The sequence below is a fragment of the Eucalyptus grandis genome, chromosome 8, assembly GCF_016545825.1.
Source record: "Eucalyptus grandis isolate ANBG69807.140 chromosome 8, ASM1654582v1, whole genome shotgun sequence".
Classification (NCBI taxonomy): domain Eukaryota; kingdom Viridiplantae; phylum Streptophyta; class Magnoliopsida; order Myrtales; family Myrtaceae; genus Eucalyptus; species Eucalyptus grandis.
This window is the reverse complement of record NC_052619.1, coordinates 22801766-22824991: the sequence shown is the minus strand read 5'-3', so window position 1 is coordinate 22824991 and position 23226 is coordinate 22801766. Positions and strand designations below refer to the sequence as shown.

Here is a 23226-nt window from a genome sequence, read left to right as displayed (position 1 = left end):
GAGTGAAATCAGAGAGCCAGCCAGCCAGCCAGCCTCCCCGGCATCTCGGCCGCGCCTAAGCCCCCGCCGACGGCCCCCTGCTGACACCCTCAAGCCCTTTTCACCCTTTATCCCCCTCGCCCGTCACACGGGAGACCCGGGTTCAATCCCCTGCAGCGGGGCGCTTCTCTGTTTGCCTTTTCTCTTGGATTTTTCCGTCGTGCTTGTCGTTCTTGCTGCAATGATTGGGTTCTCGGTGGGATGATTAAGCCACCGTCGTTTGTCTGAGCTGAGATTTCGTGAACATGGTTTTATCTAGTATGCTTGGTCTCTGTTCTCTCCTCTCGCTCGCGCGGCAACCCAGCTCCGACCTCTCTCGGTACCTGCTCTCTAGCGTGTCTGATTACTTACTCCATTTTTTTCCCGTTCTAGTATCGATAGCTATAGATTGTTAACAGCTGGTGTGGATCTTGTTCAATGTGACGCCCAGAGGAAGAAATTCTAGGTCTTTCGAGTGTTACTAATGTATCGCACTCTAGCACTGTTTCGTGAGTGATGCCGCTGAGCTTAGAATGACATTAGTATTTTGTTACCGAACTTTATGGTGCATCTGGAATTCTTTCCATTGTAATCCATGAAATTGTAGGAAATTCTTAATGAATATAGCAGATGCAACTGATTTTATTCAGTCCCCGCAACTTTGTAGTTCATGGAATGCATGGTTTAGCAGATGACGAGAGGAACAATCAGTCCATGCATTTCTGACGATCTTTTTGTAGTTAATACTTTCAGTGAAGAATCTAAACGATTACAGTAGCATTTCTTCATTGAGAGATGACACACAAGTACCTTTCAGGCTATGCACAGACTCTCATATCACTTTATTTTCCTTCATCAAATTACACTGGCAACTGACATGACCGATGAGAGCAAAATAAGGATAACGTATTTTGTGCGGTGGTTGTGCGACTTCATACTTAAACTTGAAGAACTAAACCGAAAAGAGCCAAGAGATTTTACAATGGCCGTACAACTTATCTTGCCATTGTAGAATATGCTAGTTTTGCTACATAGATGGTTTTCCACAATGAATTAACTGCCGAGATATGCATCTCAGCGACGCCAATTACTTGACACTTCATGAGTAGAATGGGGTATGAGACCCCGAAGTTTATGGTTTCCCTCCATATATTATTACTGGCGAATGACAGAATTTTGTTAATATGTCATATTTAGAAGGAATTGGAAAGCCACATTAGTGTAACGCTTGAATCAATTTTTTCTCTTTCGGTGAATCAAGCAAACAAATCAGCAATCGCATTAGCTAGATTAACAGGACAAAGCCAAATGGGTAAAAGTTCTCTCGAAGACAGGCATCCACATTTTGAAGCACACCGATGTAGAACTGCTTTATAATCTCTATAATCTCTATATTTGCATGAATTGGTTGAAGCCACGTTAGCCAGATCAACTTCAACCAAAAGGAAAAAAGCGAGATGATCTTTGCAACATAAATTTATCTAGGACAGTGAATTGCATTAACCTTTAACTTTCTAAGCATAAGAAAAGAGCTAACGAGTGGGTTGTCCAATTATCCTCTTCAATATCACTGTCCTCGTCCTCTGTATCTCGTGGCTACTCTTATCAGCTTGTGTACTGAGATCCTCGACAGTTTTCATGAAAACTTCCGCCCTTTTCCTGATCTCCAACATTCCAAGCTTCACCGCTTCTTCCTGTTCTTCTCCAAGAGTGAAGTCGGCCTTTTGCATGATCGACTCAATCTCAATTTCCAGCATACCCACAAGCGACCGAATCGTCTTCAAGTCCTCAATCGACATCTTAGTTCCCTCATTCATTAGGTCTATCAACAACTTTTTCCCTTTTAGTTCCCTTCGGTAGTTTTTCCACCGAGAATCGCACCACTTGGCAACTGTCCCTATTGGAGTTCGCAGAGCAGCAACGATTGACAAGATCAAAGCGGACACGAAGACGGTCACAAATATGGCGTTGGTCACCCATCTCCAAGTTTGTGCAGATTTAACTTTCTTGTCAAGCTTCATCTTACAAGCCTCCAACTTCTGCGACATCTCTCCCTGCTGCTTATACACCGAGTGAAAGAGCTTAGAGAACTCTTCCGTGAATGGGTCGCCCGCTTCTCTGAATCTCTGGAGCTCCTGCAATGTCCTGAGATACCTCTTCCCTCCCACATTCTCTCCTCTCTTTTCCTCAAAGTGCACAAGTGCAAGTCGAATACTAGACTGGCTATCGTGGGCCCGCCTCAGGCAATTCTTCAGGGAAGTGTAGAAATCTAATATCTGTAGGCAATGATTGAAGTAATAATCCACTAAATGGATCAGCTCTTCGTCATTCCATATGGATTCAAGAATGATCTTAGCTACTTCATGGTCCATCTCAAGACGGCCAGTGGCCATCTCTCCTAGAGAGTTGAACGTTAGGGACTGAGCCTCGGCAACAAGTGCTAGTGTCCTAATTGCTCTATCAGCTCGGTCGGGTAAGGTCTTGTCCAAATCTTGCAAGCTCAGGTCGACTCTACAGGCAGCATCATAAGAGGTCAGGTCAGACTGTTATCTAGGATCGCTGTCTTCCACTGATAAAGAGTCTACTTCCGTATTCTTGCTAAATTTCCCAACAACTGTATGGATTCAAAAATGTGAGAAATGGGGAGTGCCGACAAAACTTCAAAACCAAACGCTTTTTCAAATCTAATCAAGCACAGTGCTTGAATTATAACTGTAAATGGTTGCCAGGAAAAGATATAGCAGGACTCACAGACTACTCACACGTTAGCTAAACCCCTTTCTCTTTTTTGCTCTTCTTTTTGCGAGCTTACCTCAGTTTCAGCTGACACGCATAGGAAAGATGATATTGTTTTCACTTCAACTCCTCCAGAAGGACCAAACCAAGCTCAATCACCGTGCAGACATCAAGAGTCAACTGCAGAAACTGAGATTTACTCCAAGAAAAACAAGAAAAAGGGGGACTTGGAATTATGAGAGGAACCGAGAAACTGGGAGTGCTACAAAAGGCTGATCTCGAGGAAGCCTGATTGGAAGATTGAAGGCTGCGTAGGGGAGTTGGGAAGAAGGAAAAGTCCAGGATATGAGGGGCTGAGCAATGCGGTCGGCAGTGAACTCAGGATCAGTCTTCCAAGCGAGGAGGTTGACTCATTTTCCCATTTTTGTCTATCCTCTGTCCTTAGAGCTTAAGTCTTTGTTTTCCGTAGTTTCACCAATATTTTGTGGTGCTTTTCGGATGCCAGATCTTCTTTTTATCTCTTTCTCGGAGTTGGATTTTATGAAATATTAAGTGATATATTACATCTTTATTACTTATTTAAATGCGATTTTTTTTTCATCGTCATCATTTAGGGGGTGCCGATGATTATGTTATAATTAAAATGTGAGGTACTTATCATTTTTAATGGCCTCAAAAGCAATGATGGCCAACCTGTTAGCGGGAAAAAAGAAAAATAATTACGCAATGGTCTTTAATGTATTGTGATAATAACAGTCCATTGGTCACACCCCGATTCACAAGAATAAGGGTATGACATGACCGTCCTTTCACCAAAGGACACAACCTCAATATAACAAAAAATCAGCTTGAAATCAACATCATATATATACACATGCAAAAAGGGCATTTGGTTACAATATCAGACTTTTCTATAAACCACCAAATCAATACACACACACACACACACAACTTATACCAAAAAGTCTCCACCACAAAATGTCCTTCCTGATAACGGATGCTCACGCCTACTTGCGACTCGTTGAAAAACCTAAAAAACAAGTGAATGAGAGAAGTAAGCTATCACGGCTCATTGAATAATACATTTCTTCAAAGCGGATCGAGAAATCATTATGTACATTTAAAACATAAACATGACTCACTTTAACATAATATATTTTCATAACACAAATACCGAAAACACCAATAGTCCAATCCGTTGATCAATCTCACAAAATATGTATCGATGGTCTATTCCATTGATTAATCAAACCACATGTTGATGATCCATTCCATCGACCAAGCTCGAATCACATGTCAATGGTTCACTTCATTAATCAACTCATGTTCAAATGTCTATATATGATCACACATAACGCCCGTAATAGGACAACCAAGATTCTCCATTGGTTAGATCTCCACATATTATTAACTAGTGCTCACAATGATATTCTAGACTAGTATGCACATGCCTACACACCCCCTCAGGGTTCACAAAAACACCAAGCATCAATCATCAATCCAAACTATCCAGTAATTCATCATCAGAATGAGAATTATTTCAGTACTCAAGACATGTGATATAAATATCAAAGCATTCTTCAAAAATCACAAACGTTTCAAGATTCTTTCATAAAAGGTTTCCACAAATCATGTTCAGGCAATCATTCAAACCAAAGTCAAATGATACTTCTCTCTTTCAAATAACAAAATGGCAATAAAAACTCGATCATGTTTCACCTAATAAGAGATGTTATTTATCAACTCATAGCATATATAATCCATAATGTTTTTCAAAATATGAGTTTAAAAATACAAAGAAGATATAGTGTCTAACTAAAGTGCTTACTCGAACCGACGCACTCAAATTCTTAACAATTAATCAAAAAGCAATATCAAAATATCATGTAAAAAAAGATATTTTAATGAACAACTAGATTATACGACACCTATTTGTCAATAAAATGACACCTACATGCCAACGAAAAGCTTGCCTCTAGCGGCAACTTATTGTTGTCTGCTAGGCACGACCCACAGGCTAAACTTCATTGCACCATAACTTCTTTTGAGACATCTTACAGTTCTTAGAGAGCTCTCTTGATACACTACGAAACCCCAACTTAGCCACCTCAAAACCTCACTGAAAACGGCTAAAATTCATACTCAAATTTATTATAAGGTATTGTTTTTAGAACGCGCATCAAAATTTAAAATTCCATTCCGGGTAAACCGTAAGCTCAAAGCAAGATCTATAATACATTTCTACAAAAATTCGTAACTCAACGACTCAAAAATCTAACTTCATTGCACAAATCTCCAAGAATTCCGAATTTCAAAAACTAATTGCGACAATTCATTCCAATAGACAATTAGAGGCCTCAATCACTTACCGACATTATAAAACAAAGTTGAGTCGGTTTGATGAGTCGTCCGGATCGTGAATGCGCCAAAAATTTTCCCTTTTTCCATTTTTCTTTCTCCTTTCTCTTTTTTCTCTCTTCCCTCTTTTTCTCTCTTTTCCTCGAGTGGGCTCTCTCTCTCTCTCTCTCTCCCCCCCTAAAGGTGGCCGAAGCTCCACTGTCCTTTCTTTGTTTCTTTTTGACTTTTCAACTTTCCTCCTTTTCTCTTCTTTCTGGGCCCACTAGCAGCAGATCTTACATTGAGTGCTCAATTTACTTGGAACTCAAAGGTTGTCAAGCAAAGTTGAACGAGGCTTCAAAAGATTTATGATAAATTCGATGTTGTTCATCAATCAGACACCTATGGTCATTATTCTTGCCAGAGAAATGTTTGCATAGATAGGGATCACAAGAAAGTTGCATGTTGTGCATGGCACATATCAAGCAAAAAATAACTATCTACTCCAATAAAACATAAATCATAAGAAAAGATCAGGAACTAAACCTAAGGCACTGAGATAACGTTATGCATGCTAAGATGGATTTACAAAATTGAATTGCCAAGTGAAGTCCTACACACCTCCAAGAACATCCAAACCCATTAATGGATCTTGTTTAGAGGATCATTGTCAAGCTCAATTACATAAGATTCTCCCTGTTCAGTAAACATGGAGGATCCACATACACGTTTACTTGCAACCAAACCAAGGAGAAATCAATCATCTATAGGCCCATTTTGAATTAGTCGATTAATTATTAAATCTCCCTACAAACCACGATGACACTATAAATATTCTATTATTGGGTCATCTTGCGAAGTTATGGAGACAATTTTGTGAAGAACTATTGTGTTAATACAACTGACCAGTACTTTCGTTACCACAGTTCGCAAGTTCCTAATCTTGTTTAAGAGTTAGCCTGAGATTGAATCACGAACATTAATAGCATTAACACAGTACATAGGCCATAAATCCATAGCATGTGCATCGCTAGACCCAAGAGATAAGGTATTTTGTGTCACGGGTGTGCAACTTGATAGTTAAACATGAAGAAACACATTGATCGTGCTAAGGAGTATGAGTTACAAAGAGTATTTGACAAAGCTAATCAACGCTATAATAGCGGTTGACATAACGCCTAAGATGGCATATGAGCTAATAAAAGTATGAAAAATACTCCTAGTCATACACTATGTGGTTAAACAAAGTTAAAGTATCATTTTCTAATGAATTTATCGCATCTTGATTTTTAGGGTTGCATGTGGAAGATCTTAAAGGAGGAGAAGATTTCTTATGTTATTGCCCTGAATTTGTTGCCAAATTTCCCGCATTTCTTGTTTGTCGCATTTCCCCAAATTGCTCTTTTTTTTTCCTCCAAGTCAATCGCACTTCCCCTGGCTTTTCGCATTTATTGTTCATAATAACCCAATTTCCCCAAATTTTCTGCATTTATTGTTCATTGCATTTCCCCAAATTCCTTGATTCTTGTTCCTCAAAAGAAATTTGGGCGAATCCAACACTAGACCAGCAAATATGGGCGAATCTAGTGCATAGACCAAAGAAATTTGATCGAATCCAGCGTTGAACCAGCAAGTTTCAAGCTAGGAATTTTTGTGAATTGAGTAATGGATCAGTAATATATTAAAACACAAAAACAACTTTCCAAATCTAGCCATGGTTGCTTTAGTGCTTTGGGGATTTTTGGAAAAGGAGAAACGTAGGCATCTTCAAGCAAAAGCACCAAGCCCCAACGTTGTTGTGGAAATAGCTCTCATCACTTTGAATAGCTTTAAAAATGGAATTTTTCAACAAACAAATCTGAAATCGGAAAGGGTAAAACATCAAACTGTTGGAATTACAACCCTTATCCTATCTAAAATTCTAGGAATTTGTTAACAATTCGAATAAATTCGTAGACTAGGCCTATTAGATAAAATCATTGCGGACGGTCCAATTGGGTCATGGGATCAAGAAGCTTGATGGGAGATTATACCACGTGATTCTTTCTTTTGAAATTCGAGCCCCTTATCTTGCTCGTTCTCTCTCTTGCTCTCTCTCCATCGACAGATAATGTAATATAATATGACAGAAGATGACGCAGAAATGCTGAATCTATTAGGTTTCATGACCGGAATGCTTAATGCGACCGAATATTTGGCTGGCTCTTTGCCTTATGTCCGAAGTAGCAAGCCGCCGGAGAAATTGATTATGTTGGCTCATATGTCGAGCAAAATTGTCCTAGCTTATGAGAAAATCTCATAATGTGGTATGGTATTCGGCTGGCTATTTGCCTTATGTTAAAAGCGGAAGCCATGGGAGATGATAATTAGACAGGCAGATATCTTGGAACAAATATTAACTAGCTTATGAGGAAATCCCATACTGGATTTGAGTTTTATGTTCGGTTTTGCGCTGATGCTGTTACCATCCTAGCTTATTGCTGTTGATACTTACAATAGTCTCTTTTGATCTAAGTTAATCAAAGATTACTATAGCGATTGATGGAAGATTAAATTTTGCGATGTTGGCCTGGCAGAAAATCACACCAGAGTTAACTCTCCTGTTTACCAACCTTCAAACTGGCTATTCATTTTCAACTTTTCATTCACTTTGGTCCTGCTTTCAATCAAGTAACTATGGCGAATGACTGGCGACAGACTCACTGGAAACCTGATTTAACAGCTGGTTTGTATAATTTTAATCTGATTTTAATATTGATTTTGTGGCAATATAAGTTCAATTATATTTTATAAAACTAAAGGAAAGTTGAGTGACCACAAAGAAATTTATTCAAAGTTGAGTGGGTTGCAATGCAAAAATATCTACAATGAAAGTCTAATAAAGACACGTCTTCCGTGTCAATATTATAGTAATACTAGGTCAAATTTCTATTGAGATTTTGAACGGCTGGCAACAGAGTGACCTTGTGGAGAGCAAAACCAAAGTTGTGATCTATGCGCTGAATTTGAAAGTTGAGTGAGATCTAATTGAAAGTTAAGTCAAATTGATGTCTAGTGTAATTCACCCTTGTTCTTCTCTAATGTGTACTGTTTGGATGGGCTCTCTGTCCGCTACTCTTCCTGATGAAGCAGTAAGATGATATTTGGTTGGTTGCACTTCTACCTTGCGAAGGAAATAGGACTGTAGGTTTCTTGCTATTTCTCTCGTGTTGGTTTCTTTGATCGAGGCATTTATATAGCTTTTATGTTTCCCTTGCACTTCATGCATGGTCAGATGATGCAGTTGACCATGATGGCTACACCAATGATGAACAAAGAGCTGCATTACTTGAATAGGGAAGAAAGATTATTGCGCTGGCTTCTTGTGAAGCATCAAGACACAAAATATGGGCTGGAATTTCTTACTGAAGAAGATGAGAAGTGTAAACTGCTCAAGTTTCCTCATAGCTCTATATTTGATGATGAGGATGCAGATAAAGAAGTAGATGATGATGAGGATGACGACAACAACGACAAATATGAGGTGGACCAAGAGGAAAGGAAAGAACAGTAAAGAGCAAATCGTCATGTCCGGGGTCATGAATTTTGTTGATTTGATGGGTATTCGGGTCTTCCTTCAGTGTTAGCAGATGCTCATGCTCGTGTTTAGTATCTCTCAAATGCAAAATGTGATTCATTTTATGTGCTTCTGCCATCTACCTATTGAAAGTAGCCATAAGAATGAAGGTTTTAGTTCATTTTTGCAGGTTTCTTTCGTCAGTGAGTGGCTTGAAGTACCATATTATAACTAATAACATATACTGAAAGAGAGAGACTATTGCATGAATACATGTTGGATTTGTGTCTCATGAGCTGGTCAACCTCAAAATCTTCATCTGATTATCAGAACTTCTGGAATTTGGCATTTCTTCTTTCGATGCCACTTTTGTCTTCGCTTCAGTTCTGGTTTAGCATTTAAAGCCAATCAAACCAGAGAGCAGTTTCAACGGCTTGACCTGTGGTAGATGATAGTTAACAGCTGGTGTGGATCTTGTTCAATGTGATGCCCGGAGGAAGAAATTCTAGACCTTTTAAGTGTTACTGATGCATCGCACTCCAGCATTGTTTCGTGAGTGATGCTGCTGAGCTTAGAATGACATGGCATTTTGTTACCAAACTTTATTGTGCCTCTGGAATTCTTTCCATTTTAATCCATGAAATTGTAGGAAACTCTGAATAAATATAGCAGATGCAACTGACTTTATTCAGTCCCCGCAATTTTGTAGTTTATGGAATGCATGGTTTAGCAGATGACAAGAGGAACAATTAGTGCATGCATTTCTGACATCTTTTAGTAGTTAATACTTTCACTGAAGAATCTAAACAATTATCCTAGCGTTTCTTCATTGAGAGATGACACTCAAGTACCTTTCAGGCTACGCACAAACTCTCAAATCACTTAATTTTCCTATAACCAACTACCCTGGTAAATAACATGACCAATAAGAGTAAGAACAATGAGACTAAAATAAGGATAACGTAATTTGTGCAGCGGTTGTGCGACTTCGTAGTTAAACTTGAAGAACTAAACTAAAAAGAGCCAAGAGAATTTACAACAGCCGTACAACTTATCCTGCCATTATAGAATATACTACTTTTGCTACATAGACGGTTTTCCACAATGAATTAACTGCCAAGATGTGCATCTCAGCAACCCCAATATTTCGGCATCCTCAGATTACTTGACACTTCATGAGCAGAATGTGGCATGAGACTCCGAAGTTTTTGGTTTCCCTCCATTTTTTATTACTGGCGATGACAGAATTTTGTTAATATGTCATATTTAGAAGCAATTGGAAAGCCACATTACTGTAACGCTTGAATCAATTTTTTCTCTTTCAGTGAATCAAGCAAACAAATCAGCAATCGCATTAGCTAGATTAACAGGACGAAGCCAAATAGGTAAAAGTTCTCTCGAAGACAGGCATCCGCATTTTGAAGCACACCAATGTAGAACTGCTTTATAATCTCTATAATCCTTATATTTGCATGAATTGGTTGAAGCCACATTAGCCAGATCAACTTCAACCAAAAGGAGAAAAGCGAGATGATCTTTGCAACATAAAGCTCATCTAAGACAGTGAACTGCATTAACCGTTAACTTTCTAAGCATAAGAAAAGAACTAACGACTACTGTCCCATTATCTTCTGCAATATCATTGACCTCGCCATCCGTATCTCGCGGCTACTCTTATCAGCTTGCGTACTGAGATCTTCGATAGTTTTCATGAAATCTTCCGCCCTTTTCTTGATCTCCAACATTCCAAGCTTCACCGCTTCTTCCTGTTCTTCTCCAAGAGCGAAGTCGGCCTTTTGCACGATCGACTCAATCTCAATTTCCAGCTTACCCACAAGCGACCGAAGCGTCTTCAAGTCCTCAATCGAGATCTTAGTTCCCTCATACATTATGTCTATTAACACCTTTTTCCCTTTTAGTTCCCTTCGGTAGTTTTTCCACCAAGAATCGCACCACTTGCCAACTGACCCTATTGGAGCTGCAAGAGCAGCAGCTAGAGCAATCACAACAGGCGGTGCAGCGATCGCGACCGCGATGACCGAGAGGATCAAAGTGGAGACGAAGGCGGTCACAAATATGGCATTGGTCACCCTTCTCCAAGTTTGTGCAGATTTAACTTTCTTGTCAAGCTTCTTCATACAAGCCTCCAACTTCGGCAACATCTCTTTCTGCTGCTTAAGCACAGAGTGAAAGCCCTTCCAGAACTCTTCCGTGAATGGGTCGCCAGCTTCTCTGAATCTCTGGAGCGCCAGCAATGTCCCAGCATACCTCTCCCTTTCCACATTCTTTCCTCCCTCTTCCTCAAAGTGCACAAGTGCGAGTCGAATATTCAACTGGCTATCATGGGCCTGCCTCAGGCAATTCTCGAGGGAATTGTAGAAATCTAATATTTGTAAGCCATTGTTGAAGTAATACTCCACTAAATGGGACAGCTCTTTGTCTTTCCATATGTCTTCTTTGGATGCAAGAAGGATGTTAGCAAGTACACGGTTCATCTCAAGAACGCCAGTGGTCGCCTCTCCTATAGATTTCAATGCTAGGGATTGAGCCTCAGCACTAGCTGCTAGTGTCCTAATAACTCTATCAGCTTGATCGTGCAAGGTCTTGTCAAAATCTTGCAAGCTCCGGTCGGCTCTACAGGCGGCTTCATAAGAGGTCAGGTGAGATTGGTATCCAGGATTTCTGTTTTCCAATGATGAAGAGTCTTTACTAAACATCCCACCCATTGTTTGGGTCCAAAAATGTGAAAAATGGGGATTGCCCGAAAACTCCAAAACCAAACCCTTCTTGAGGTTTTGCTAAGCAAGCACAGTGCTTGAATTATATCTATGAATGGTGGGCTACGGTGGAAAATTGCCCAAAATATCAGCGCTCAGATTTACCAGAAAAAAAAATGCAGGACTCACAGACTCAGCACAGATCAGCTAAACCCCCTTCTCTTTTTAGCTCTTCTTTTCGTTATCTTACCTCAGTGTCAGCTGATGCCGCAAAGAAAGGACCAAACCAAAGCTCGATCATCGTGCAGGCACCGAGAGTCAACTGCAGCAGAAACTGAGATCTACTTCAAGAAAAACAAGAAAAGGGGGACGTGGAATTATGGAAGGAACAGAGAAGTTGGCCGTGCTTCAAGAGGCTGATCTTGAGGCGGCTTGATCGGAGGATTGAAGGCCGCGAGGGGGGCTTGGGAAGAGGAAAGTTCCAGGAAATGGGAGGCGGAGCAATGCGGTCGGCAGCGACCTCAAGATCAGTCTTCCAAGCGAGGAGGTTGACCGACTCCCATTTTTCATATGTCCTCTGTTTCTGGTCTTTGTTTTCAGTAGTTTCACACACCAATCCAACCAAAGAATGGCCACAATAATTGCGGTGCCCTTTTCGTATATTCTTTTTCTTTCTCGGAATTGGATTTTATGAAATGTGAAGCGATATATACTATATTTTTATTATGTATTTAATTGATTGTGTGGTAATTAAAAATGGAGGTGGTTATCATTTTTTAATGGCCAATTAGTTGGTGTGGGGGAGAAATTGGCAATGGTGATGAGTGATGTTGGCTCGGCAACGCCAAAGGTATATTGGCTTCGTTTGTACTGGAGGAAGAAAACAAACCCGCTGGAATATATCTTTGAAAAAAGTCAAATTCTAAGGAAGAAAATTTCATTTTCTCTTTATTTGTCGTATTTTACACACAATATATGGAAGTCATCCACCCATGTATGTTACATGAGAAATATGAAACACACTTTTGAAAGAAAAAATCACAACAACAATCTTAAGTCTTGAGTCCCGGCACCAAAGATCGAGACTCGAGCCAGCCGCTAAGGTCCCAAGCCCAGCCATTGGGAACCTAGGCCCATGCGCTTGGGTCTCAGTCCTGGCCTAAGGGGACTTTGCCCCAGACATTGAGGGCCCAGGCTAGGCCTCGGAAGAGTTGGGGCTAGGCATACTCAAGCACGAGAGTCATGTCGGGCCCATCGAGGTCCCTTGATGAACGCCAAGGGACCCCAGCCTAGATTTGGGGTTTCAAGACCGAGCATTGGGATTTAGTTGTATTTTGAAAAATGAGTTCCAATTTTTTATAATAAAAAGAATAATAAATAATTTTTCTGAATTTAAGAATAGATTTTCCATCGACTTTTTTTTTTTTTAAGAGATTAATGCTGGTAATTGAGAAAAAAGTTTACTACCGCTAAACTTTTAATAAGGAGAGAAACATAAGAAAAGGCAGGAAATTTGTAATGAGGAGAGCATTGTCATTTTTGGCTATGGCTTTGTCTTCCTTCCTGTACATATTTCTCTATACTTATATGATTTGCTTATTGCCGCTTTGACTAGTATTCACATCCTATTCCTTTTCTCATTCTTTACATTTATACCAAACATTGGAGGCCAACTTGTACTTTTAGAAGCGTTGTTATACTTTCCAAAAAAATTCAATGTATACCCATGCATTATAGATCAAGGGAGATCTACATATTTGTCTTGTGAGTGATCCTAGAGCTGCAAAAAGTCAACTTCTGAAGCACATAATAAATGTTGCACCTTGAGAGGTATGCACCACAAGCAAAGGAAGCAATGGAGTAGGTCTCACTATTGTAGTCTAGAGGGATTCGGCGATAAATGAGATGGTTTTGGAAGGAGGAGCATTGGTCGATCTTCTCTCGTGCAAAATGACACATAATTAAACGGCACCCATATTGTTCTTAGGTGAATTTGATGAAGGGAAATGTCGCTTATGATCTTACAGATGAACTCTATTAATAGTTTTGTGCTCAAGCAGCCTTGTAGAAGGATCTTGCTCAAATTCTGAGCTCAAATGTATGAATAATCATAACAGATAATTACAATATATAAATATTTGTGCATCTTCTAAACATGATGATAAACAAAATAAAATAATTGATCCAGGTACTCGCAAACATTATGTGCCACAAATGAGTTTGACAAGATAAACGAGTCAAATCCACAGCAATACATTTATTAATTAAGAATACAAAATTATTATCATTATTATTATCATCATCATTATCATTTCTTTTTCAAAAAAAAAAATTGTCGGGCCGGGCCGATTGGGCCCCTTCTTACCTTTCTTTATTTCCCTCCTCTCCTTTCGCGTGGGCCCGGCCCGGCCCGGCCCTTTTCTTTTCTCCGCCTTCCTCCCTCTCCTCCACAAGAGCAGCGGCGCTCGTCCGAGACAGACGACAGGATGCAGAGCAGAACAGAGCAGAGCAGAGCGTCCAGCGGGATTCGTTGCTCGGGATCCGGCCGACCGCGGCAGGCTGGCGGTGGCGGAGGCCATGCGCGGCTGCCTGCCGGAGGCCATTGAAATAGGCCAGAGAGAGTGAGAGAGGGACTGGTAGTGAAATCAGAGAGCGAGCGAGCAAGCCTCCACGCCAGCTCGACCGTGCCAGAGTCCCCGCCGACGACCCCCAGCCGACGCCCTCAAGCCCGCTTAACCCGGGTCCGACCTCTCTCGGTACCTGCTTTCTGGCGTTTCCGATGACTTACTCCGTTCTTTTTTTCCGTTCTAGTAGTGATAGCTATGGATTTAGCAGTACTTGCAGCTCATGGGCAGCATGCGGGTCATCCACTAGTTAGATTTGATGGAATGACTCTTCTTGACGGTCTAGAAGATAAGTTCAGCTGAAGAGGGGTTTTGGGGGGGAGAGGAGAGAGAGAGAAAGGATGCCTCTGTATGACTGCGCTTTTGCCGAAGCCCCGTGTGGAGAAGGAAGCTTTGATGGAGTTGGTGGCTCGGATAGGAAGAGACGTCTATATGAAAAACGGGGCCCTTACTTAGATAAAATCATTAAGGACGGTCCAATTGGGTTATGGGATCTAGAAGCTTGATGGGAGATTCTATCGGGTGATTCTTTCTGTTGAAGTTCGAGCCCTTTTGCTTGTTCGTTCTGCCTGTGTCTCTCTCTCTGTCTCTCTCACTTTCCATCGACAGATGATGTAAGAGAATATGACAGAAGATGCCGCAGAAATGCTGGATCTATTAGGTTTCACGACTGGAATGCTTAACGCGACCTTGTATTTGGCTGGCTCTTTGCCTTATGTTCGAAGTAGCAAGCTGCAGGAGAAATTGATTATGTTGGCACATATGTCAGAGCAAAATTATCCTAGCTTATTTGAGAAAATCTCATAATGTGATAACGTCTTCGGCTGGCTTTTTGCCTTATGTTAGAAGTGAAAGCCATAGGAGACAGTAATTATACTGGCAGATATGTTGGAACAAATATTAACTAGCTTATGACGATGTTCCATACTAAATTTGAGTTGTAGTTTTGCACTGATGCTGTTACCATCCTAGCTTATTCCCGTTAATACTTACTATGGTCTCTTTTGAATCTAAGTTGATCGACGGCTACTGTAGCAATTGATGGAAGATTTTATTTTGCAATGTTGGTCCGGCAGGAAAATCACACTGGAGTTCACTCTACTGTTGACTTACTTTCGAACTGGCTATTCATTTTCAACTTTTCATTCACTCTGGTTTTGCTTTCAATCGAATAACTTCGGTGATTGACCGCCGAAGAACTCATTGGAAACCTGATTCGACGGCTGGTTTTTATAAGTTTAATCCGATTTTAATATTGATTTGTCTTGGCAGTATAAGTTCAATACTATTTTACAATACTAAAGGAAAGTCGAGTGACCAAAATGAAATTTATTTAAAATTGAGTGAGTTGCAATGCAAAATTATCTACAATGAAAGTCTAATAAAGACACATGCCTTCCGTGTCAATATTACAATGATACTAAGTCAAATTTCTAATGAGATTTTGAACGGCTGGTCAACGGAGTGACCTTGCGGATAACGAAACCAAAGTTAAGTGATCCATGTGCTGAATTTGAAAGTTGAGTGATCTATTTGAAAGTTAAGTCAAATGATGTCTAGTGTAATTTACCCTTGTTCTGGCTCTAATCTGTACTGTTTGGATGGGCTCTCTATCTGCTAATCTTCCTGATGAAGCAGTGAGATGATATTTGGTTGGTGGCACTTCTACCTTGTGAAGGAAACAGGATTGTAGGTTTCTTGCTATTTCTCTCCTGCTGCTTTCTTTGATCTAGACATATATAGAGCTTTTATGTTTGCCTTGCACTTCAGGCAGGGTCAGATGATGCAGTTGACCATGATGGCTATGCCAATGATGAACAAAGAGCTGCATTACTTGAATAGGGAAGATGGGTTATTGCGCTGGCTTCTTGTGATGCATCGAGACACAAACTATGGGCTGGAATTTCTTACTGAAGAAGATGAGAAGCGTGAACGGAGCAGATTTCCTCGTAGTTCTCTATTTGATGATGAGGATGCAGATAAAGATGTAGATGATGATGAGGATGATGACGACGATGACGAATATGAGGTGGACCGAGAGAAAAGGAAAGAAGAATAAAGAGCAAATTGTCATGCCTAAGGTTGTGAATTTTGTTGATTTGATGGGTATTCAGCTCTTGCTTCAGTGTTAACAGATGCTTATACTCGTGTTTAGTATCTATCAAATGCAAAATGTGATTCATTTTTTGTGATTCTGCCATCTACCTCTTGAAATTGGCTGTGAGAATGGAGATTTTAGTTCATTTTTGCAGGTTTCTTTTGTTAGAGAGTGGTTTGAAGTACCATAGTTTAACTAATAACATATATAGAAATGAGAGAGACTATTGCATGACTGCATCTTGAATTTGTGTCTCGTGAGCGGGTCAATCTTGAGATCTTCATCTCATTATCAGAACTTCTGAAGTTTGGCATTTCTTGTTTCGATGCCACTTTTGTCTTCTCTTCAGTTCTCGTTTAATATGTAAAGCCAATCCAATCACAGAGCAGTTTCAACAGCATGACCTGTGGCAGATAATAATTAACAGCTGGTGTGGATATTGTATAATGTGACACCCGGAGGAAGAAATTCTAGATCTTTCAAGTGTTACTAACGCATCGCACTCCAGCAATGTTTCGTGAATGATGCTGCTGAGCTTAGAATGGCATGGTTTTTTGTTAACGAACTTCATGGTGCCTCTGGAATTCTTTCCATTTTAATCCATGAAATTGTAGGAAATTCTGAATGAATACCGTGGATACAACTGAATTTATTCAATCCCCGCAATTTTGTACTCAACGGAATGCATGGTTTAGCAAATGACAAGAGGAGCAATCAGTTCATGCATTTCTGCCATCTTTTTGTAGTTAATACTTTCACCAAAAGATCTAGACAATTACACTAGGGTTTCTTCATCGAGAGATGACTCTACTACCTGCACAGACTCTCGGATCACTTCATTTTCCTTCATCAAAATACAATGGTAAATAACATGACCAGTGAGAGTAAAATAAGGATAACGTAATTAGTGCAGCAGTCGTGCGACTTCATAGTTAAACTTGAAGAACTAAACTAAAAAGAGCCAAGAGAATTTACAGCAGCCGTACAACTTATCCTGCCATTATAGATTATACTACTTTTGCTACATAGATGGTTTTCCACAATGAATTAACTGCTAAGATGTGCATCTCCGCAACCCCAATATTTCGGCATCCTCAGATTACTTGACACTTCATGAGCAGAATGTGGCATGAGACTCCGAAGTTTTTGGCTTCCTCCATTTTTTATTACTGGTGATGACAGAATTTTGTTAATATGTCATATTTAGAAGGAATTGGAAAGCCACATTACTGTAATGCTTGAATCAATTTTTTCTCTTTCAATGAATCAAGCAAACAAATCAGCACTCGCATAGCTAGATTAACAGGACGAAGCCAAATAGGTAAAAGTTCTCTCGAAGACAGGCATCCGCATTCTGAAGCACACCAATGTAGAAATGCTTCATAATCTCTATATATTTGCATGAATTGGTTGAAGCCACATTAGCCAGATCAACTTCAACCAAAAGGAGAAAGGCGAGATGATATTTGCAACATAAAGTTCATCTAAGACAGTGAACTGCATTAACCGTTAACTTTCTAAGCATTAGAAAAGAACTAACGACTGGACTGTCCCATTATCTTCTGCAATATCACTGTCCTCGCCATCCGTATCTCGCGGCTACTCTTATCAGCTTGTGTACCAAGATCCTCGATAGTTTTCATGAAAACTTCCGCCCTTTTCTTGATCTCCAACATCCCAAGCTTCACCGCTTCTTCCTGTTCTTCTCCAAGAGCGAAGTCAGCCTTTGCACGATCGACTCAATCTCAATTTCCAGCTTACCCACAAGCGACCGAATCGTCTTCAAGTCCTCAATCGAGATCTTAGTTCCCTCATTCATTAGGTCTACCAACAACTTTTTCCCTTTTAGTTCCCTTCGGTAGTTTTTCCACCAAGAATCGCACCACTTGCCGACTGTCCCTATTGGAGCTGCAAGAGCAGCAGCTAGAGCTATCACAACAGGTGGTGCAGCGATCGCGACCGCAACGACCGAGAGGATCAAAGTGGACACGAAGGCGGTCATAAATATGGCATTGGTCACCCTTCTCCAAGTTTGTGCCGATTTAACTTTCTTGTCAAGCTTCTTCTTACAAGCCTCCAACTTCACCAACATCTCTTCCTGCTGCTTAAGCACAGAGTAAAGGAGCTTCGAGAACTCTTCCGTGAATGGGTCGCCCGCTTCTCTGAATCTCTGGAGCTCCAGCAATGTCCTGACATACCTCTCCCCTCCCACATTCTCTCCTCTCTCTTCCTCAAAGTGCACAAGTGCGAGTCGAATACTTGACTGGCTATCACGGGCCCGCCTCAGGCAATTCTCAAGGGAATTGAAGAAATCTAATATTCGTAGGCCATGGTTGAAGTAATACTCCACTAAATTGGACAGCTCTTTGTCTTTCCATATGTCTTCTTTGGATGCAAGAATGATGTTGGCTAGCGCACGGTTCATCTCAAGAACGCCAGTGGTCGTCTCTCCGATAGAGTTCAATGCTAGGGATTGAGCCTCAGCACTACCTGCTAGTGTCCTAATTACTCTATCAGCTTGGTCATGCAAGGTCCTGTCAAAATCTTGCAAGCTCCGGTCGGCTCTACAGGCGGCTTCATAAGAGTTCAGTTGAGACTGGTATCTAGGATTGCTGTCTTCCATTGATGAAGAGTCTACTTCCTTCTTACTCCACACCCCACCCATTTTTGGGTCCAAAAATGGGAAATATGGGGATTGCCCAAAAACTCCAAAACCAAACCCTTCTTCAAGTTTTGCTAAGCAAGCACAGTCCTTGAATTATATCTATGAATGGTGGGCTACAGTGGGAAATTGCCCAAAATATCTGTGCTCAGATCTACCAGAAAAAAAAAAAAAGAAAAAAAAGGCAGGACTCACAGACTACTCACAGATCAGCTAAACCCCCTTCTCTTTTTTGCTCCCTTTTGTGATCTTACCTCAGTTTCAGCTGACACCACAAAGAACAGATCATCTGGTTTCCACTTCAACTCCTCCAAAGGACCAAACCAGGCTCAATCACCGTGCAGATGCCAAGAGTCAACCGCAGAAACTGAGATCTACTTTAAGAAAAACAAGAAAAGGGGGGCGTGGAACTATGGAAAGGAACAGAGAAGTTGGGAGTGCTTCAAGAGGCTGATCTTGAGGCGGCTCGATCGGAGGATTGAAGGCTGCGAGGGGGGCCTGGGAAGAGGAAAGGTCCAGGAAATGGGAGGCGGAGCAATGCGGCCGGCAGTGACCTCAAGAATAGTCTACCAAACGAGTAGGTTGACTGACTCTTGCCATTTTCTTTTATATGTCCCTCTGTTCCTGGCCTTTGTTTTCAGTACTTTCATCCACCAATCCAACCAAAGAATGGCCACAATTATTGCGGTGTCCGCCTTTTTTATTCTTGGAATTGGATTTTATGAAATACGAAGTGATATATATATATCATATTTTCATTATGTATTTAAATGATTACGTTATAATTAAAATCGAGTGGTTATCATTTTTTTTGATGGCCTGGACAGTGATAGCCAATCTGTTGGCCGGGGGAAAATTGGCAATGGTGGTTGGTGACGTTAGCTTGGCAACGCCAAAGGTACATTGGCTTCGTTTGTACTGGAGGAAGAAAATGAACCTGCTGGAAAATATCTTTGAAAAACATTAACTTCTAAGGAAGAGGATTCCATTTTCTCTATATTTTGTCGTATTTTACACACAATATATGGAAACCATTCACCGGCGTTTGTTACAAGAGAAATATGAAACACACATTTGAAGAAAAAAAAAATCTCAACAACAAACCTAAGTCTTGAGTCCCGGTCCTTGCCTAAGGGGACTTTGCCAGGTCGTCGATCTGAGGTGGGGGCAGGATCCTCAAGCACAAGAGCTGCGTTGGGCCCATCGAGGTCCCTTAACAAACATCGAGAGACCTCGGCTTAGATGTCAAGATTTTAGGACCGAGCATTGGGATTTAGTTCTATTTTCAAAAATGAGTTTCGATTTTTATAAAAGAAAATTATTTTTCTAATTTAAGTATAGATTTTTCATTAGTTTGTTTAAATTCAAACGCTAGCAAATGAGAAAAAGGTTTCCTACCATTAATTTCTTTTTTTGCAAAAAAAAAAAAAAAAAAGGAATTTTAAGGGTTAACAAAAAGGTAGCACGTTAAATTAATTTTGACTCGCTCCTACACAGAATCCATTTAAATCATACATTTTATATGTTGGGTTGGTAGCATAGGATAATCTGCAACGAAAACATTTTCGTCCAAATAATTCACTAAAAAGTAAACATTTGACATCACTACCAGAAGCCGACTAAAAAGAAAAATCGCTCGTAGAAAAGTTTTGCTCGTAGTTTTGGACGTGATGAAATAGAGAGAAACGTACTCCATTGCGTCACCTTGTGCTACAGTATTTACTATTTAGGTCCATTCTCGTCGGCATAATGATAAAAAATATTGGCACTTTTCAACAAGTGGACAGCTTCCTTTACAGCAAAACCCCGTCGTCTTCCGTCGACAAACATCGGGTTCCTGCCGGGTCAATTTCTAGAGTCCTAGAGACTTCGAAGATTTGAGTTTTTCCGTCGTTTGATTCGAGATCGACCGCTAAAAGGAATCAGAGTTACTTACGATTCAATTAATGAATTAGATATAGTACTCATTTCTCCAATATTTTTGCATGAATTTGTTTTCTCAGAAATTTTAGACTTGAAATTTCCTCGCGTAAAATGGATGTGAAATTAAAAAGCAACATAATAGACCATACGGTAAACTAAAGAGAAAATTTCCAAAAAAATGATCTTAAACCATTTGTACTTGTGCTAATTTAATCCTAAATCTTTTAATTTTATTAAACTATCTTTATATTTCACCAAACCCCTTTAGTTCAAATGTCTTTATATTTTCCCCAAGGCTTTCTTCAAAAGCCAAACTAAATGCACATTTAGTCATAAATATTTTACAATCTACCAATTGAGTATTTCCAGTTAATTTTAATTGGAAATCTCTTTCGTGAACACAACTAGTCCTAGGGCACGATGGCAATTTTTTAAAATTTTTTGGAATGTTTTATTTGTTATTTTCTTAGTGGCCGGTAGGGCCTCTGCATCCTCACTTGCGGCTAGCTTAGCTACTACTTTTGAGGAAAACTTCAAAGACTTGCCCTTATAATAACTTATGTTAGGGAGTTAATCCCACATTATTTAAATGTGCATACTTGGCCTATAAACACGGTTTCACGGAAATCCAAGCTACCTACACCTCCTCTTTGAATGTGACTGAGACCTCTATTAGGGATGAGCATGATTCCAAGGTAAATTATGAAATTGGAAAATTTTACCAGTGAAAACCTATGTGGTTCCTAGTTTTAAAATATACGGGGTAAGTTCTAAATTCTAAAAATTAGGGGACCTATTGGGTAGGTTTTAGATTTGTTTTTATTTACATCTTTCCGCAATCTTATGATATTTCATAGCGTTTGATAATTAGTGTATAATTTGTGACCACTACTCTAAACTTCCATTTTACAGGCTAAAACTTTTACTTCGTTAATATCTTATATTTTTTTATATATCTAAATATAAGTTGTGATTAGTGGATTTACTAAAGATAATTATTCACTATAATCGTTCAATTAATAATACAAATGGAACTGGGTAAACCTTGGAACCAACTCCAAAACTTGTGACATGGTAGGTTTCGGATTCCAAAAAATGAGAAATCTATTCCAACGGTGGGTTGTAAGTTGCAAGTGAAATTTGTATGGATCTGAAATCTAGAATTGTTCACCCTTAGCCTCTGTATGGAAATCACATTTTTCCATCAAGCATGTGATTGTAGTTTGACGATGCTCTCGGTTTTGTGCCTAGTTTGCCGCTTTATAAGAAAAATAAAAAGAACCAATAATCATCCAATGGAAACACGTCAAGTTTAAATATGAATGCAAAGTGCAAAATGAAAATAAACCATTGTTGCTCCAATCAAACCTTAGTTTTTCCCTAAGAAATCCTTTCCAAGGGAAGTTCTCCCTCATTGTCATTCTCTTCCCTCTAAAATAGGAACGTCGAGGGAAGTCGGACCCCTTCTATTATTATTTTTATTTTAATGTTTCGACCAAGAGAAGCAACAAAGTCGTTGTAGTATAGTGGTAAGTATTCCCGCCTGTCACGCGGGTGACCCGGTTCGATCCCCGGCAACGGCGCTCTCTTTTTTTGGCCTTTTCTTGATTTTCTTTGGCTTTTTTCTTGATTTTCTTTGGCTTTGTTCCATTGCCTTTTTCTGAACCTTCTAGATCATGATGTATGAGATAATTGATATTTGAAGATCAGATCTGTTCCGTTCTCACCTCAATTACTATTCATATTGAAACCAGGTCTTTTTTTCGTCTTCTTCTTCTTCTTTTTTTCCTAAGGGCACATTAATATCAAGCTGTTCTTTTGTTTTGGCTTCTTCTTTTTTTCGGGCAGAAAGGAGCTTGAGTTGTTTCATATTTTTGTTAAATGTTTACTTTTACTTTTTTTATTGTTTTGCAATTTGACTCTCATTTGGCCTACGCACTAGATCGAGTTGACCTAGTTTGTTACTCAACCTCAATTCGGCTAGTTAGCTTACTTGAGTCACATGCTCTTAAGCTTGAGCTTGACTGATTTGTGCTCGAGTTACTTGAACTCAAAGATGATTGAGCGAGTTTCAAATAAGGCATCAAATGAATGGCGAGAAATTTGATGCTACATATCGAACTGAGATACCTATGGTTATTTTTCTTGCTAGAGAAATGTTTACATAGACAAGGATCACGTTGTTACCAAAGTCTTGTGTGAAAAATAACTATATGTTGAATTCATAAGAATAGTCCAAGAATTGAACCTAAAGTGTTGGAATAGTGTTAAGCTTGCTAAGACGGATCTACAAAATTGATATATTGAGTGAAGCCTCGCACACCTTGAAGAACATCCAAACCCATTTGCAAATTTCGTTCAGATGTATCATCATCTAGCTCCCATACATAAGATTATTCATGTTCAGTATACATGGAGGATCCACAGACACATTTACTTGTAATCGAACCAAAGAGAAATCGGTCATTTGTAGGCCCATCTCAGTATAGTCAATTAACATTAGTAAATCTCCTTACAAATTGCGATGACAATCCGGATATTCAATTCTTGGTTCG

At 39.8% G+C, this 23226-nt stretch overlaps 4 protein-coding genes across 4 annotated transcripts; 1 reads left to right on the top strand and 3 right to left on the bottom strand.

The window, feature by feature from the left end:
- Positions 1 to 1550: 1550 nt before the first annotated feature.
- LOC104416738 (UPF0496 protein At4g34320-like) lies at positions 1551 to 2411 on the bottom strand. The gene has a single exon (XM_039299741.1). The coding sequence runs from the start codon at positions 2409 to 2411 to the stop codon at positions 1551 to 1553; it is 861 nt and encodes a 286-aa protein (XP_039155675.1).
- A 7849-nt stretch (positions 2412 to 10260) lies between these two features.
- Positions 10261 to 11373, bottom strand: LOC104416460 (UPF0496 protein 1). The gene has a single exon (XM_010027856.2). The coding sequence runs from the start codon at positions 11371 to 11373 to the stop codon at positions 10261 to 10263; it is 1113 nt and encodes a 370-aa protein (XP_010026158.2).
- Positions 11374 to 13833: 2460 nt separating this feature from the next.
- Positions 13834 to 16207, top strand: LOC120287792 (protein FAM50A-like). The gene is made up of 2 exons (XM_039301169.1): positions 13834 to 15677; positions 15759 to 16207. The coding sequence occupies exons 1-2, from the start codon at positions 15631 to 15633 to the stop codon at positions 16045 to 16047; spliced, it is 336 nt and encodes a 111-aa protein (XP_039157103.1). The 5' UTR covers positions 13834 to 15630; the 3' UTR covers positions 16048 to 16207.
- Positions 16208 to 17770: 1563 nt separating this feature from the next.
- Positions 17771 to 18751, bottom strand: LOC104416461 (UPF0496 protein At2g18630). The gene has a single exon (XM_039299740.1). The coding sequence runs from the start codon at positions 18749 to 18751 to the stop codon at positions 17771 to 17773; it is 981 nt and encodes a 326-aa protein (XP_039155674.1).
- Positions 18752 to 23226: the final 4475 nt, after the last annotated feature.